At 51.5% G+C, this 16,534-nt stretch overlaps 1 protein-coding gene across 1 annotated transcript in view; it reads left to right on the top strand.

Annotated features, from left to right (window-relative positions):
* Positions 1-16,534, top strand: part of PAX1 (paired box 1) — a 36,055-nt gene that overhangs the window by 12,835 nt on the left and 6,686 nt on the right. Inside the window, exon 3 of the mRNA XM_068183020.1 lies at positions 16,251-16,283. Within this exon, the coding sequence (XP_068039121.1) occupies positions 16,251-16,283 (33 nt within the window). The remainder of the gene's footprint in view (positions 1-16,250; positions 16,284-16,534) is intronic.

The raw sequence follows: 16,534 nt of genomic DNA, 5'->3' as shown, positions 1-16,534 counted from the left end.
TCTCGTTCCTTAAGTGCAATCAATTCCCAGGCTGAGGAAGTGTGGGCAGAGATCTCGGCACTTTAGGAGCCTTTGGCAAGAAAACAGAGTTTTGGTCAATACCAGATTCTCAAAACAACTGCAGTGCAGAGCAAAGGAATTTTTTTTTTTTATTATTGTTATTTTTTAATCCAAAGCTCATGGAACACCCCTACCTGGTGTGTGCTGCTCCTCAGAACAAAGCTCAGGGCTCTGCTTCTCCTTGCCTTGTGTCAGTGTCTGCACTGATGGATTTTGTGTTTTCCAAGCCTCGGGAATTCTGGTGTGCAGGGAAGAAGAGACCTGCAGGACTTCCTGTTTCGAGAGGGGTGGAACTGGAGAATTTTTCAGTGCCGTGGTAACAGTGCCACTAAAAATCCCACTGAAGGAAAAGGTTGGGTGAGGCTTGGAGCAACCTGGGATAGTGGCATTGTCCCTGCCCATGGCAGGGGGTTGGAATGAGATGAGCTTTAAGCTCCTTTCCAACCCAAATCCTTCTGTCATTCTATGACAAAGAGACGTTTTGGCGCATGGAGAGGAGGCCAGAGCTGGAAATGCTCTGGGAATGTGGCAGCAGAGGATGGGTGGGACAAGGAGCGCGAAGGAGAGGAATGAATGGAAGGAAACGTGCAGGAAAACCACATCACAGTGGGGATGCTGGCACAGCTGACCTGTCACTGACTTGGAACCTGTCGGCCCGGTCCGTGGCACCGGTGTGGCACAGAGGGGACAGTGTGGCTCACCCTTACCCGGGTGACAGCGGTGGCCCCCCGGGGTCCCCAGCGCAGTAGGAGCGGGGCGGCAGGGCCCAGCGGGAAGGCACCGGGATCCCCTGGTCCCCCTCGGCGTGGCCAAGGGGCTCCGGATGAGGGCTCCGGCTGGGAACGGGGCCGCCGATGTCGCGATCTGCGCTGACACCGTGTGGCCGCTCCCCGCATCTCGCCCCGGCGCCCGGCAAGGGAGATTTCAGTCCAAACAGCCCCGAAATGTCCCCAAAGTCACCTCCGAGCCCAGGGAAGTGTCACCCAGTGGAGACAGGAGATGGCCCTTGCCCCGCTCCCTTGCCAGCCTCGTGCCTGGATCCCTGCATTCCTCAAAATGGGCTGGATTTGGGCTATGAGAGAGCTTCCAAATGAGCTGGGTTTAGGCTTTTTTGGTACGGTTTAAAACTCAACTTGATTTAAAACGAAATGGGATTTTTACTGTGGGATTAGTGAGGCCCTGGCACAGGGTGCCCACAGAAGCTGTGGCTGCCCCTGGATCCCTGGAAGCGTTCAAGGCCAGGTTGGAGCAACCTGGGACAGTGGAAGGTGTCCCTGCCCACGGCATGGGGGTGGAACAAGATGAGCTTTAAGGTCCCTTCCATCCCAAACCATTCAGCAATTGCCCAGAAAGGCCCGCCTGGCCCATGTCTCACTGCTCCAAGATATTTTTAATTCCCCCTGTTTCTGCCAGGCAGCTGATTTGGGGAGGACAAGGACCTTTTATCTCCCCTTTCAGCATGCACGAGGCCCCGGAGAGGAACCATGCCCAATGTATTCAGCCACTCTTGGAAAAAGCCCTTTCTCCTCAGCCTTTTCCAGCCACAAGGATTTGGCAGGGAAGAGCCCAGCGCTGCCCATCTGGGGGCAAAGCTGCAGATTTGGGATGCAGGTGGATGGGGCTGGGGGCTGGAGACAGGCGGGGGGGGGTCTTGCTGAGTGGAAAATGAGGTTATTCTTCATTTCTGCAGCACAACCCCATGGATAAAGGCAGGGAGATTCTTACCCAGTGCTCCCAAGCAGGGCAGAATTTTAGGATAGATGTCCCCTCACCATGCCAGGAGCCCCAAGGGCGCTCGCCGTGCCCATCCCCTGCGGACCCCGGGACAGGCGCGGAGCAGAGCTGGAGGAAGACTTGTAGCTCAGGAAAGAGCCCCAACAATGGACAATGGAGCCATTTGAGGGACAACAAACAACTTTCTGCCCTGTGAGTTTGTCCCGTCGGAGTCACGGGGTGAGCGCAGGGCATGAATGGGGGTTGTGCTCCAGGGAGCCAGGCTTTGCCCCACCGCGGCCACTTCAGATGCTTGTGCATTAATTTTTTGTCACAGGATCAGGGCCAGAGAAAGAGCGGGGACAAAAGGAGCACATTCGCTGTCCAGGAGGAAAAAAAAAAAAAAAAAAAAAAAGGGAAGGAAGGAAGAGAGAGAAAGGGTTTTGAAATGAGGCACAGATGGGAAAATATGAATATTCTGGTAGTGAAAGGGACTGAACCTCTCCCAGGGAGGCTGGTTTGGAGCTGGAGAACTGGTGAAGCTCCTTTTCCAGGGAATTCAGGGCTCCGAGAGGACATGGTAAGATTGGGAAGCTGAAATCTGTGCCCAGTGCTGTGCCTTGGGGATTAGAGATGCCTGTATCCAGGACATCTCTGGATCAGGAGCCTTTGGCTGTAGCAAGTCCTGTGGATAAAGGCTGAAAAGGCAGAAAGTTCAGGATTCAAGAGTTGTGGGATCTCCCATTCCCTCTCTGTGCTCTGCCTCCAGCCCAGCTAGGATTCGGTAGCAGCTCCGGGCAGGAGCTGTAACGAGGTGACAGAAAGACAGATCCTGCTGGAAACAGGGAAAATGAGGCAAAGATTCCTTTCTCCCAAATTCCAGACCTGGCTGCCAGATGGAGCAGGGCCTTGCTGTCCCTGGAAGCACAGCAGGGTGCTTGGATGAGAGAGGTGCTGGGGTTCCTGGGCTCTGCCTTGCTGCATTCCCCAGGAATGAGCTGTGAGAATTGGAGAGACCACAGGAAAGTTAAAGGGTTTTTTTCCCCTGCAGTCTGGGAAGCTAAAAATAGAAATAATGCCAGAGGAATAAATATAAACACCCAATCAGCCAACCCAAAATTAAGCAAGGGCAGCACTGGGAAGGGAGAGGGGGAAAAATGTGCTAGGTTGGGATGTGCTGCTGGCTCTGCTTCCTGTGGGATTTGGCTTTTTCGGGATTCCAGCCCAGTTTTGGGTGTTGTAGGCCTGCGTTTGATCCCACAAACAACTGTTTTTATCCAAGGGAATCAGGAAAAGGAAAGCCTTTGATGTTTATGAGCCCCAAAATCCACTTCCTGCCTTTTCCCGCCTTTTGGGATCTGGGATCATTCTGGGATCATGACACTGTCATGGGATTGTCCTGGATGCCAGTGAGATAATCCAGGGATGCTCCACCACGCCGCCAGCCCTGGAGCTGCTTCTCCTGCAGCTGCTCCGCGCGGGCGAGGTTAATGAGCGCAATTAACAGCGAACGCTCTAATTGCAGCCGTTTAGTGGGAGACTTCGCCATCAGCGCAGTCCGGTGCTCGCGTGTCCCTTCATTAGCTGGAATCGAGCTGTAATTAGGCAGTGCCTCGTCCCGGCGCTGCCAGGAGACCTCAGGGATGCAGCATTTCAGACCGAGGGTTCCTGGCAGATCCTGCCATTCCCTCTTCGCCCGAGTGAGGTGGAGTTTGGGGTAACTGGTGGAATTGTGAGCTAAAAATCGGGGATTTTAGAGGGAAATGTGCTCTAAGCAAGGTTTGTGGGTACCCACAGCAAAAAAAGCCTTGACATCAATATTGAGCAGCAATTCCATCGGAGATTTTGGGATGCAGATCTCTTCCAAGTGGAATTAGTGCCCACCTTGTCCTGGGAGTGCAGCTGTCCTGGGTGATACCAAGATGTGCCCCAGAGCTCCATCCCCGCTCCGGGTGACACCATCCATTCAAGTTTATCTCCCCCATGGATTCGAAGCTTTTCCCGATCCGTATCAAAGCCCTTCCCTTGCTTTCCACATGAATAATGAATGCTAGTGCAGCTTCCCATAAATCATTGCCATTCCCGGTGCCACGGCTGCTTTGAGTGCAGACATCTGCATTTCAGACCATGGAGAATGTGGAAAATCCATCTTTTCCCTTCTTCCTGGTAGGATCACAGCTTAGTGCTCCCAAGTTACTCCAATCTCATCCTTTGGCTTCTTTTGGTTTTGAGACTGGAGAATGTGGTCTCCTGGCTTTTCCACGTTGCTGGGACTCATCCTGGTGCTGCTCTGGGAGCTTTTTCATGCCCAGCTGTTGTCCAGGGTGCTCCTGGAAAGGCCTTGGGAGCTGGAGAGCTCTTTAATCCCTAATGGCATTCAGGGATTTGGGGCAGGTTGATGCCTGGGCTGGAAAGGAGTGGGTAGGTGCCCAAGCCATGCTTCCCTCCTTCCTTGTGGGTCCATCTTTTGCCCATGGGAGCAGCTGATCCTTCCTGCCAGCCAGGGCACACCCACCCACACCCAGATTTGCCTTACAGAACAGATTTTCCAAGGAGAAGCCACAGCATTCCCTTTCTAATCCATCCTTTTGGGCCTACAGAACGCGCGTTCCTTTCCCCACTGGGCCGCAGCCGGTGCGTGCGTGGGTTTGAGGGATTCTCTCTCTTTTCTCCTTCACCTTGGCTCATCTTTTATCAGAAACGGTTTGGAAACTTTTTTTTTTTTTTTTTTTTAAATTCATGGGCTTTTATTGCGGCTCTGGCTTCGTGCTGAGGAGCCCGTGAAGTGTTCTCGAGGCTCTCATTGTCCCTTATCGCGGGATTGTATCTCGCTGCAATTCATCCGCAGTCATGCTTCAGAGACGAGCATCTCTCATATGAGGCCCCTTTCATCACGCGGTGACAACTCTTGAATACATCATTATTCAGCGGCGGGGTTGGGAATTATAATCATTAGGCAATTTTTCCACCCCTAATCTGATTCTATAAACTGTTTCTTTTCATTATCTTTGGGCGGCAAACAGTAAATGCATCTGTCTGCCGAGATCCTCCTGATAGCAGTAATAGAAAAACCCAGTCAGGACATCTCGGCGAGGGAGCAGCCCGGCTGCTCGCCCTGTATTCGCACATTCAGAGGTTATTTAGGCTGGAATTTGCGTGGTTCAAATTCCCAGAGCTCAGCTCGCACACCGCTGTCACCCCTCAGGTGAATTTTGGGGTGGTGGAATGGCATTTGTACCGTTAAAAAGGGAAAAAAGGAGGGGGAAGGAGGAGATGTGTTTCCATATGCCACGCCTGTGTTTCCAAGCAGCTTTTTGGGAATGAGTGTCCCCTTTCACCTCACAGCCAGGTAAGGGAGATGTCACCTGTATAATGTGGGATCCCCCGTAGAGATGATGTTTCCTATTTAAAAACTTGGGTTTTTTTTCCCTTTATAATGATGGAAAATCAAATTTCCATGGTTCTTTTCCCCTCAGAAACTTGGAAGAGGCAGCTAAGCTGCTGGGATGGAGCTGGATAAAGCCAATGTGCTGCTTTATTAATTCCCTGCTCCTGGAATGTGTGGGACCATGATGCCTAAGATCCATCAGGATTTCAGCCCTCACTGCCCATTTTTGGGTTGGAACAGGTCATTAAACACAAACAAAGCTGTCACCTGCTGGGTTTGTGGCAGGGACATTGGGATGAAGCCTCCCAGGGGTGACCCTTTCACCATTTTTTTTTTTTAAACCAGCCCATATTTGCTCAGGGTAGGGTAGGGAGGCTCCCTTGCCCCATGTCCCTGCGATTTGGCAGAGTTTTTCCTGCCCACCCAGGGATGAGGAGAACTCCAGAGGTCCCAACCTCATCCCTGTGCCCTCCTGCTCTGCTGTGGTTGTGTCTAAACGTATCCCACCCCACCTTCCAGAGGTGAGAGGAGCAGTGGAGATCTCGGGAAAGCAGGATTTGGATTCCCAGGCTGCTTTTTAATCTCATATTTATTCCTAGAAGTAGCATTAGGATTAAACAAGGAGTGTGCTATGTCCACCCCGTCCTCCTTTTTGCCAGGAGGGGAAGCACCCCCTGCTCTTCCAGCCCCCATGGAAGGGAGGGAATGCTGGAAATTTGAGTGAAATCCCTATTTTCTTCTCCCTTTCCCCAAAATAGCTGAGCCATGGCTGCCTGGATGCTGCAGCCCAGCAGAGGGAGGAGGGAAGGAGGGAGGTTTGATGTCTCATTTAGCTCAGCCGCTGCCAGCCCGAAGTGACAGGAACCAATAAAACCTTGTTGATCCAAAGCTTAGTCCGTGGAGCCGCTAAACCCGGGGCAGATGGCAAACAGATAACGGGGACACTCCAATTTCCCCCAGTTTATTCGGGAAGACAGAGGAGGATAAAGCAGTGCAGGGTAATACTCGATATTGATGCCAACACGGGAATAAATCCCGCTCCTTTGGAAGGGCTGGAGCGGGATTTCCCTGCGCAGGGCCGAGCTGGGAGCTCGGGGGTGTCACATCCCCATCAGGCTCCTTCCCGGCGCCGGGAATGCCATCGGAAGATGGAGATTGCCATCTCCCGGCGCGTGGAGATGCTGCAGCGCTGCTGGGAGCGGCCTGGCCGGGCTCCCATCCCACGGGAGCACCCACATTCCACCCTCCGTGCTCTGGGAAGCCCCAGTCCACTCTCCCGTTTTGTTTCCCCACCCTCCTCCCCTCCCACCATCTGCCGTCCTGGAGGATGCTGTGCAGGGAGAGGGAGGAGATCGTGCCCGGTGGGGACACAGATTCCATGAAATGGAGCTCTGGGAAGGCCTTGGAGTGGGAGCATCCTCCAGGGCACAGTGGGCTGGGGCTGCTCCTCATGGGACGGGGAGTTGGGATCTGGGGTAGTCCCTGAGCTGCTGGAAAATGCTCTGGCTGTCCTTTGCTCCACAATGACTGTCCCCATGGCTGTCCCTGTCCCTCTCCCTCCACGAGGACACAGGTAGGACAGAAGGGGATGTGTGTGGGGCAGAACTGGGGCAGGTGGATCCAGGAACACCGAACTCTGGCTTTGGACACTGCCCCACGAATCTATCTCAGCTTGGCCAGGGCAAATATTTGACGAGTGGCACCTGTGTGTGTGTTGGCACGGGCACGGGAACACAGACAGGGATGTCCCCAGGGCTGGGACCTGTCACTTCCCACTGCTATCGGTGCTTCCTGGGATTTGCCACAACGGGATCCGGGCAGGAAGGCCAGGCTGGCTGAGGCCACGCTGCTCAGGGTCCCTGGGGTCCCTGCTCTGGGGTTTTGGTGGCACCAGCTGGAAAAGGACACCCAAACGTGTCCTGAGGGTTGGAGCAGGGAATGGCTGGAGCAGGGAATAGCTGGAGCAGGGAGTCGCTGGGGTGAGCCCCTTGGGAGCAGCTCTGCTGGGTGTCCCCTCCAGAGCTTTTCCTGCTGGGATGAGAGAATCCTTGGTCCCTGGCAGCTCTGGGAAATGGCGCTAGAGGGAGCCTCCAGTCTGGCAGCACATTCCTGCCTCCTTTCCCGGTTTTTTCCTCTCTTTTCCCCCTCCAGGAGACTTCCCAGTCAAGGATTCTGACACCTGACCTGTTCCGGAGCTGTGCATGGAGGCATATCATGGCTCCCATTGGAACCATCCCAAAGCTTCTTCCCAAAAACGCACCCAGCCCTCAGCTTCTTTTCCTGTCCAAAACTATTTTAAAAAGAAAATTTACTTTCCCCTCATTTAAAAAAATTGAACCTTTGCTGAAAATGCACAGCTGGTGGGTAATGCTGACAATTCATAAACATTTCGAATTTTTCCAGAGAAACCCTGGTGAACTTTATCTCCGTTCCCAAATTTCAGATCTTCACATTTCCAGAAATGATGGCTGACAGGATAAAAGTGCCTCCTTCACCTCTGCTGGTCCGTTTTTTCCTTAAATACACTAACACTTTAAAGAGCCCCTCTAAGGTAGAAATCTGCCTATTGGTATTTAAATGTTTGTGTGTTGTTTTTTTGTTTTTGTTTTTTTTTTTTTCCCAGAGATTTTTTTCAGGGAGGCTTTTAAAGGCTTTAAACAGCTTTTCCTGTTCATGCTCGAAGCCAGGTCGGACGGGGTTTGGAGCAGCCTGGGATCGTGGAAGGTGTCCCTGCCCATGGAATGGGATGAGCTTTAAAATCCCTTCCCACCTTAAGAATTCTGGGGTTCTTTGTGGGTTATTCTCCATGTACTGCTGAATCCAAGAGACATTTTGGGAATTTAAATATATTTCATGTCAGGATCACCTTTATGGAGCAGCTCTACCTCTCCTGTTGCTTCTGAGGACCTTGGGTGTCCCATAGCCAGGAATTTGCACAGCAAACTTCCCTTCCACGCGGGGAACTGTGGAGGAATTTTTCCATGGAAAGGGCCAGGTTCCCACCCAGACACCTCTCGCTGAGGCACTTCTGGCACAACCGGTTCCCCTCAGCGCAGAGATTGGGATCAAGCTTGAAGTTCAGGCGCTATTGACAAAGATTCTGTCAACAAAAAGGTGTTGAAGGATGGGATATTTGTGGAAGAAGTCACCAAGAGGTGAAAGATATCCCCTTCAGGGGGCCTTTTCCTGCTCAGCAGGCCCCTGCTTGTCAGGATTTTCCAGGAGAAACCAGAGGCAGGGATATGGTGACTCCATCTCCTCCTGGGCCAGAGCAGCTTTGTCGACATCCACCCAGGATGGAGCAGAACCAGAGCCCTCAGGGGCTCTGGTTCTGCTCTGGATCTGCTGATCCATGCTGGAAAACAGCCTCTGCCAGATGATGTATGGGATTCAAATGTCCTAAATTAGGGATAGGGAATTGCAGCTCAGTGTGGAGATATAACGGGCTGGTGGAAAGGGAGTTTCCTTGTATTCTCTCTGGCTTCTTTTCCTTCCCCCCATTCCAAATTATCCTGGGATATTTGCTCATCCTTCTTGGGCTCATCACCCCTCTTTTACTGCCTCTGGAAGGGCTGTGGGGAGCACCCACAGGCAGGATCCTGGCTGAGCCCTCTTCAGAGAAAATCCTTCTGGGCAGGGGAATAAGCAGCTTTGGAGCCTTTTCCCATGTGCTAGTGGCTCCTTATCCCTCTCCTTGGGATAAGGACATAGCTTGGAGTCACCCCCAGTTCTGTGTCCCACTGGGAAGAAATGAAGATTTTTGGGGTTGAGATTGGCCAGTGGATGGTAAAGAGGGTGGGCATGGAGCAATGGGGGTCAAAAGGATGGATGGAGGGAGGGAGGGAGGGAGGGATGGATGGATGGATGGATGGATGGATGGACGGATGGACGGATGGATGGATGGATGGATGTTCCCTGTCACTCTTACTCCCTTGGAAAAATACAGGAGCCATTCCAGCTCCTAAGGGAGATGAGAAGGAGTCCTAGAGGATTTGAACTGCTGGGCTTTTTGACTAAAATCAATCTTGCTCAGATTTGTTGGCAGCTTTGTTAATCCCAGGGCAAGAAATTTTCTGCCGGAGAGCAGATCCCGTGCAGGTCACTGGCTCTGGGCTTCCTCTCCTCACTGCTGCCCAGGGGCTGGGCAGAAGGAAGTGCATTGGAAGTGCTTTCTCTACAGTCGCTGGAACAGAGACAAACGCGGGGCATTGTGTCTCCTGCCGAGATAAGGATCAGGCAGCCCGCTGTTCTCACCCTCAGCCCGCACCGGGATCAGGTAACCTGGCACAAACGCGGCTTTCAGGCTTTTTTCGGGTTCCTCCTTCCTCCAGGTGTTCATGCAAGGCCTCCTTTAACTTCCTTTTAATCCTGTTTCCCCCTAGTTTTCTGCAAATTTTTTTTTTTTTTTTGGGGTGGCGGAGGAGAATGGGGAGGATGGACACGGCCCCATGGAGCAGCATCCCCTCATCCCACAGCTCCTTCCTGGGCAGGCTGAGCTGCGCCACTCCCGTTTCCTGATCCATCCTATCCTTTATCCCAGCCATCCTGCTTCGTTGCTGCAGCAGCCAGGCCTGGCCCTTGTCTTGTCTAAAGAGGGCAAAAACCAAAACACTTTTAAAACCCTAAAACCTCCAGGCAGCTGGGAGGAGTTCTGGGGCTGCTCCACGACGTTTGAGTGTTCCCAGGGATTCACTGGCTGCAGTCCCACTGTGCTGCACGCAGCCAGCCCCTAATTGCATTGTTTCCGCTGATCCACGAGGAAATTATTTATGGGCACGAGGAGCCTGCTCGGCTTCCAGAGCCTTTCAACTTTATAGGAGTTTTCCATGGGCTTTTTTGCAGGTTCGGGTTATTTTTACCCCCCAATTAAAGGGTGTTGCTTTCCCTCCCTCCCTCCCTCCCTTGGAGGTTGAGTCTCTCCCTCTCTCCTGGCTGGATGGGATGGGATGGGATGGGATGGGATGGGATGGGATGGGATAGGATGGGAGGAGAGGGGTCAGCTTTGGCCTCAGCTCATTTCTCCCCACTCTCTGCAGAACCAGGTCCTGTTTGTCCTTTGCTCTCCTGGCTATGTGTCCCAGCCCTGGCACTGCTGATGGATTCCCAGCCCCCCACAAGCACATCCATCCCCAAAGCAAATCTGTCAGGAGCAAACAATCCCCCCAGAATGGTGCTGGAAATGCACAGCCCAACTCTAAACATCCATTACCTGGGAGTATGAACTGCTGGAGGAGCTCCATTTCCTCTGGCTCCTTTTTAATGGGTACCTGATACCCACAGTGCTTCCACATTGTGAAATTTGCTCCAAGACGTAGAATTGCCTGGCATAAACCCTACCAACAGCAGCTTCTCCATCAGGGCAGTCTCTCCAGGCTGGGGTCTGCTCCCCTGTAGGATGCTTCTGGCCCCCAAGCCCCTTTCCAGGCCATGGGAATGGCTGGGTACCTTCAGGAGGAGGGAAGGTGGCCTCATCCCCATCATCTCCCGCCTGGAAGTTGTTTTCCATGCTCCCACTTCGGTGGGTTTAGGCACACACATGCTTTTTTGGGAAGGGAGCAGCCTGTGTGGCAGGAATAAACCATCTGAGGTTGCTTTAAGCGCCCCTTGGAGCGGGGCCAGGAGCCTAGGCAAGGAAATGCTGGGAGCTTGTTTTAATTTAGTGGTGTTGAAGTGTTCAACTGCAATTAAGCAGCTGAAAATTAAACAGAACCAGTCATTAGGGCTGGTGGGACAAGCCCAGCAGACCAGAGAATATAAATTATTTCCAATGGGGAATGCCAGACCCAGGCTCAGGATGGGGATGGTTCCCCTCCTTGGATGTTATCTCTTGGTTTAAATCAGAGGAATTTCATCCTGAGGAAATGAATCCCTGCAGGTGCTGGATCTTGGAGCAGGTAAGGAGAGGGAAAAGAAACTCATGGCAGAGGGTTTCCTGTACTCCTGTGCCCAGTCCCTCAATCCCAGGGAGTTCCTTCATCTCCCTGCCTGAGCTGGGTTTTGAGCTCCCAGCATTATTCCCTGACATTGATGCTCCCTTTCCCTGGATCCTGCTCCCCATGGAAGGATCTGGAGCCATCAGGCTCATGTGGCACCAGCGTTGGGCCACTCCCAAGTATGTTTTGGGGGACAATGACCTGATCCAGGCCATGTCCTGGGGGAATTTCTTCACTACCTGGGCTGCTCTGGAGGAAGGATTTGGAGCAGGAATTGATATCTTAAAGGAGTGAAGGAGGAGAGGGGCACAAGCGGGAATTTGGGCTGGAAATCCCTCACCTCCCATGGGGAAATCACAGCTGAGAGGGGAAGGATGGGGCAGGCTCTCCAAAAACGGTTGGTTGGGCATATCCATGGTGTTTATCCAGATAATTCTGGGATATCAGAGCTCCCAGGCAACGCAGAGGGACAAGCTGGATCCATAAATCTTCCAGCATCCTGCAGGATTATTTTACAAGCCCAGAGCCAGGTAAGCCCAGAAGTGATCTTTTAAATCCCTCACCTTTCAGCAGAAGCAAGACTTAAGCCTGGCTTTAAACTCAAACCCCTGGGTTTTAAGTGCATTCCTGGGACCTGTTGACATGAGTGGGAAGCATCTCCCTTGGCTTCAGCATGATTTTCCCAGCCTGAAATGGAGTCGAGATCTCCCAAAATAAATACCCCTGGCACTGGAGCTGTGGAACCACATGGACCCCGGAAATGCTCATTCCCAGAAAAGGATCCAGATCATTCATCTGCCCGCATCATGTGTGTTAAGTTCTGCTGACATCTCCCAGAATTCCAGGGAATAAATGGAAACCGGTGCCCGGAGAGTGCTCGGCTGGCGATGCCATGGGATGAGTGGCAGGAGCATTGTTTGTGTGCAGCCTTTCCAAAGGGAGCTCCCATTTCCCTCTTGGCAGGACAAGATGTGAAATTTTGTTCCCATTTTATCCCAATTACTGGCCTAGAATTCTGGCATGGAGCACTTCTGGTAACACAAAATAACTCCAATATCCTGGGTGCTTTCCCTATGGGAGCAGTGTTGAATTTAGGGTGGGCATTCCACTGTATTCCCAGTCCATGCTCCCCATCCTGGATATTCCCATTCCAAGGCTCCATTCCACCACTGCTCTTCCAGGAGAGCAGCACAATTCACCTTACCAAAAACCATTTGAGCTTTTCTAAAATGAAATGAAACTTTCCTATCCACTTTCTCTTATCTGGGAAAAAAAAAACCAAAACAAACCCCAAACAAGTCTGAAACCCCAAATTTTTCTCAGCTCAAAATATATCTACTCAACCCTACACATCAAAAAAACAAACAAACAAACAAACAAAAACAAACAAACAAACAAAACCCACTGAAAAATCCCATTTTGCTCCAAATAAGTGTTTTTACTCCTAGAGAAATTTGTGACAATTTATAAGGCTGTAAATAATTATTTTCATGTTTATTTGGATGGTCTCCTGTGCCTCTCCTGAGGCAGAGCAGTGAGGAAAAGTTCTTTTTTATCCTGCTCATCTTTAATTTTAAAGGCCTTTTGCAAGGAGGAGCTGCTAGGCAGGAATGGGAACCAGAGGGAGAGGGACTTCTGGGATTAATGAATTGGCCAGAGCAGACAAGGCAGCTCTTCACAGCTTTAAACCCCATTTTATATCCCCCATTCCCACACAGGGAGAAATAAACAGAGTTTTGCTGTGATTATTCGGGGCCTTTATGATGATTGTAATGTTCTGTGCTGCTCACCTAGCTCTGGCCCTGCATTTTCACACTGAGATGAGTTTCTGCTGGGAAATGAGCCCTGAAAATAGTTTACCTGACTCCAAATGGCTCTAAACCCTCGGGAAATCCTCTGGAGCTGCACCAGGGAGCTCTGGGATGGCCAGAATGGCACCCTGGGCACAGCCCTGGCTTGGTGTCCTCGCCAGAGGCTCTGGAGTGTGGCACCAGCAGGAAGAGCTGCAGAGGGGACATTGGAAAATCCAGGACTATCAAATTCAGTGTTTATATATTCAGTACTATCACATTCAGCCCTATTAAATGTTGTTTAAAATTCACCTCCACCATCAAAGCCAAAGGACCTTGAGGAAAACCAACCGAGTTTTTTCTCCCCCCTTTTCTGGCTGAGCAGCCCAGCAGGTTCAGAGCCATCCCTCGGGAAATCAAAGGATAATTTATCCTACTTTTCAGGCCACCCTCATGTACACCCCACCCTCTTTCCTACAAGAGCCTCTCAGGACGAGAAGATCCTGCGCCAAATGGTGCTGGATGCATCCATGCCCCAACGCCTGACTTAAGCATTATCAAATCCTATCGAATCTGCTCCCAACTCTCTGCAAGGAGGAGCAGAATCCCTGCTCTCCCCAGCTCTCTGGATGCCCTGTGCCAAGCCCAGCAAGCCCCCGGTGCTATTCCAGCCTCCCCGAGGTGTTTTCTCAGCAGCACAACTCAACATACCTCTCCTTGCCAAGCCCGCGGCCTTCCCGCTCTGTGGTGGCCGGGAGGAGGGATCCATCCCAGCAGGAAAACAACGGGAATGGCTTTAGCAGCCCCTCGGCCCCAGCACGTGCGGGGTTTGTTTGCAGAGCCGGCCGGCGCTCAGGAGCTGATCCTGCCTGGATTTACACCCAGCCAAGGCTTCCATGTGGGCTCAGCCTTAAGCGGGACGTCAATCCGAAGGAAAGCATTGGGAGGGAATTTTGTTTCTCTTTCAGAGCACTGGAGGAGCCAGGGAATATTCCCCAGGGAGAGTGAGACACCTGGGCTCCATGGCCTTGGGGGGCTTCTCCAGCCTCAAGGATTTCATGATTCCAGGGGATCTGAGGAGGAGACGAGGGCTCCCTGTGGGAGAGAGCTGTTCGTGCCTCACGGCACCTCCCGCTCCCACCAGAGGCACGACCACCGCGGATTCCCAGCTCCCCTGGACGGACTTCCAGCACAGGGGTGCCGGTTTTCCCGGGAATGCCGGGAGGGAGAGGAAGGAGCTCGGCTCTGTCCTTTCTCCACATTCCGTGCGGGATCCCGGCTCCCCAAGTCCTTTCCAGAGGCGGCGGCTGCTCCTGCCAGCCGGCCGCTCCTCGCACGCGGCTCCCAGATGTGCCGTCCAGGATTTGCAAGGAGCAACCTTCAATCTCCTTCTCCTTCGAGCCCCAGACTCCCCTGTTACCCGGGATTCTTCCCAAAATTCTCGGTGTTTTTAAATATCAACCCCTGGGAAGGAAAGATGATCCCTGGCACCGGGCACATCCAGAGCTGCGGGATGCGGCTGGCGCTGCACATCCCCACGCTCCACTCAGGGCATGAAATGAGATTCCAATGCCACTGAAACGGTTCCCGGGCAGAACGGGAGGAGAAAATCCAGATAAAGAGAAAGGCAGGATGGATCTCTGCGATTCTTTGCGGATTTTCAACGCTCCCTCGGAGCGTTGTTGCCCTCGGATCAACAACCTTTCCCACCAGCAATTTTTTATTTAAAGGATCCAGGATCCCACTCTCGTTTTCACGTTGAGAATCTCTGATCACAGAACGCAGAGGGTTTTTTTAGGGGAAAAAAAATTCAAACGGAAGAACTCCTGGGGGGTTTGGCGTGGTTTTAATCCAGGTGGATTTAAGGAGCCTCTGGCAGGGAGGGATTTTACGGAAGAAAATAGTTTTTGACAAATACTATTGTTTATTATTGAACCTGTGGCCTTAACAGACCTGATAGAGATGCTCAGAGGAGAAGCTCAGATAGAGAAGCTCTGGAGAAGGATTTTATTTTCTGAGCTCTCAAACGTTCTTCTTCAGCGACCAGGAAGATTTTTTGGGATCCTCCAACTCCCTGCAATTGGGCAAAATTGGAGTAAAAATCCTGTTGGAATTTTGTGATGTCTCTGACACACAAAGCACAGGCTGAGGCACCCAGAACTTCCTGGGGGTTTTCAGAGTGTCTGATCCCACAGGATTTTCCAGTTTGGTTTGATCCCGATGGAAAAGGAGCTCCATAAAATCCTGTAAGAGCCCCAGCGTTCCTGAATTAGTAATGAATTAATAATAATAAAATAATGTAGCATAGGATGGCAGTATTAGACAACAACACAACAGTAGAATATATATATTGCATAATAATTTAACAGCATTATCTATTGCAGTATAATATTAATTATATTATTTTGTAATAAATAGTCTGGAATAGATACAGGTGAAACTCCCAGGACCCCCTACCTTTATTCTAATGTCCAGCTGCTGCAGCAGAAGAACATCCTTGGTATTTCTATCTAATATCCTTGATATTTCCATTCAGTAAACCTGATATTTCTGTTTTAAAATTAAAAAAAAAAACACCAAAAACAAAACAAAAAACCCAACTTCCAGAGCTCCCTGCTCCTCTGGATATTTATTCAGCAAAATTAATGATGCAAAATCGCACCTCCGTCACCCGAGGTTCAGTCCGGCATAAAAATACCCACTAAAATCCCAGCAGCTTCAGCAAAAACAGGGAAAATTAGGGTTTTTAAAATATTTTTTTCACGCTGGATCGTGTTCAAGCGAGGAAAGAGGGGCTGCAGAAGGGAAAGAGGAGCCGGAGCAGATAGAAACCATCACGACCAGGCCAGGGCAGGGAATGGCCAGGGGCAGCAGGTTTGGAGGTCCGGTGCTGCTCTTGGAGCTCTACAGGGAGCTGGACAGGGAGAAAATTAAATGGGATTTTCCTGCCACATCTCACCTGAGCAGCCGCCCCTTTCCTTTTCTTTCTTTCCCTCTCTTACTTTTCCCTTTCCTTTTAATAATTTTCTGTTTTCCCTTATTTTTCCTTAGTTTTTTTAAAACCCTAATTTTAAAAACTATTTTGTTTTTGCTTTTATTTTCCCTTCCTTTTCTTTTAATTTCCCCCGCTTAACTTTCCTTCATCATCCAGCTCTCTTCCCTTCTTTTTTTTTTATTTTCTTCTTCGTTTTCTTTTCATGTTGATTTCCCTCCGTCTTCTACTTCTTTTCCTTCGTTTCCTTTCTATTATTCCTTTCCTTCTTCTTTCCCTTCCCGTTTCCTTCGGATCCCTTTCCATCCCCGCTATATCCAGGCTCACATTCCTGCGGGGACTGGATCTCTGTGATGTCTCCTGGAACCCGGCAGGGTTCCGGGGACGCGGGTGGCGTGCGGGAGCAGGTGAGGGATCTTTTCCTGCCGGCATCTTTTCCTTGGAAAAGCCTCATCCCCAGGGAGCAGGGGATGCTCCAGCGCCTCGGCTCCTCCGCGCGCGGGCTGCAGGGGGAAAAGGCTCCTCCGCCGGCGGCAGGGGACGCCCAGACCTCCCAAAAAACCCATCCCCAGGGATCCGCAGGGCCGTGAGAACCGCACCTGCCTTGCCCGGCCGCTTTTCGATCGCCGCCTCCCCGGGGGCTACGGCAGCCGCTCCC

This window comes from Anomalospiza imberbis, chromosome 3, assembly GCF_031753505.1.
Source record: "Anomalospiza imberbis isolate Cuckoo-Finch-1a 21T00152 chromosome 3, ASM3175350v1, whole genome shotgun sequence".
Classification (NCBI taxonomy): domain Eukaryota; kingdom Metazoa; phylum Chordata; class Aves; order Passeriformes; family Viduidae; genus Anomalospiza; species Anomalospiza imberbis.
The sequence above is the reverse complement of the archived record's forward strand: the minus strand, read 5'-3'. Positions and strand labels throughout refer to the sequence as shown.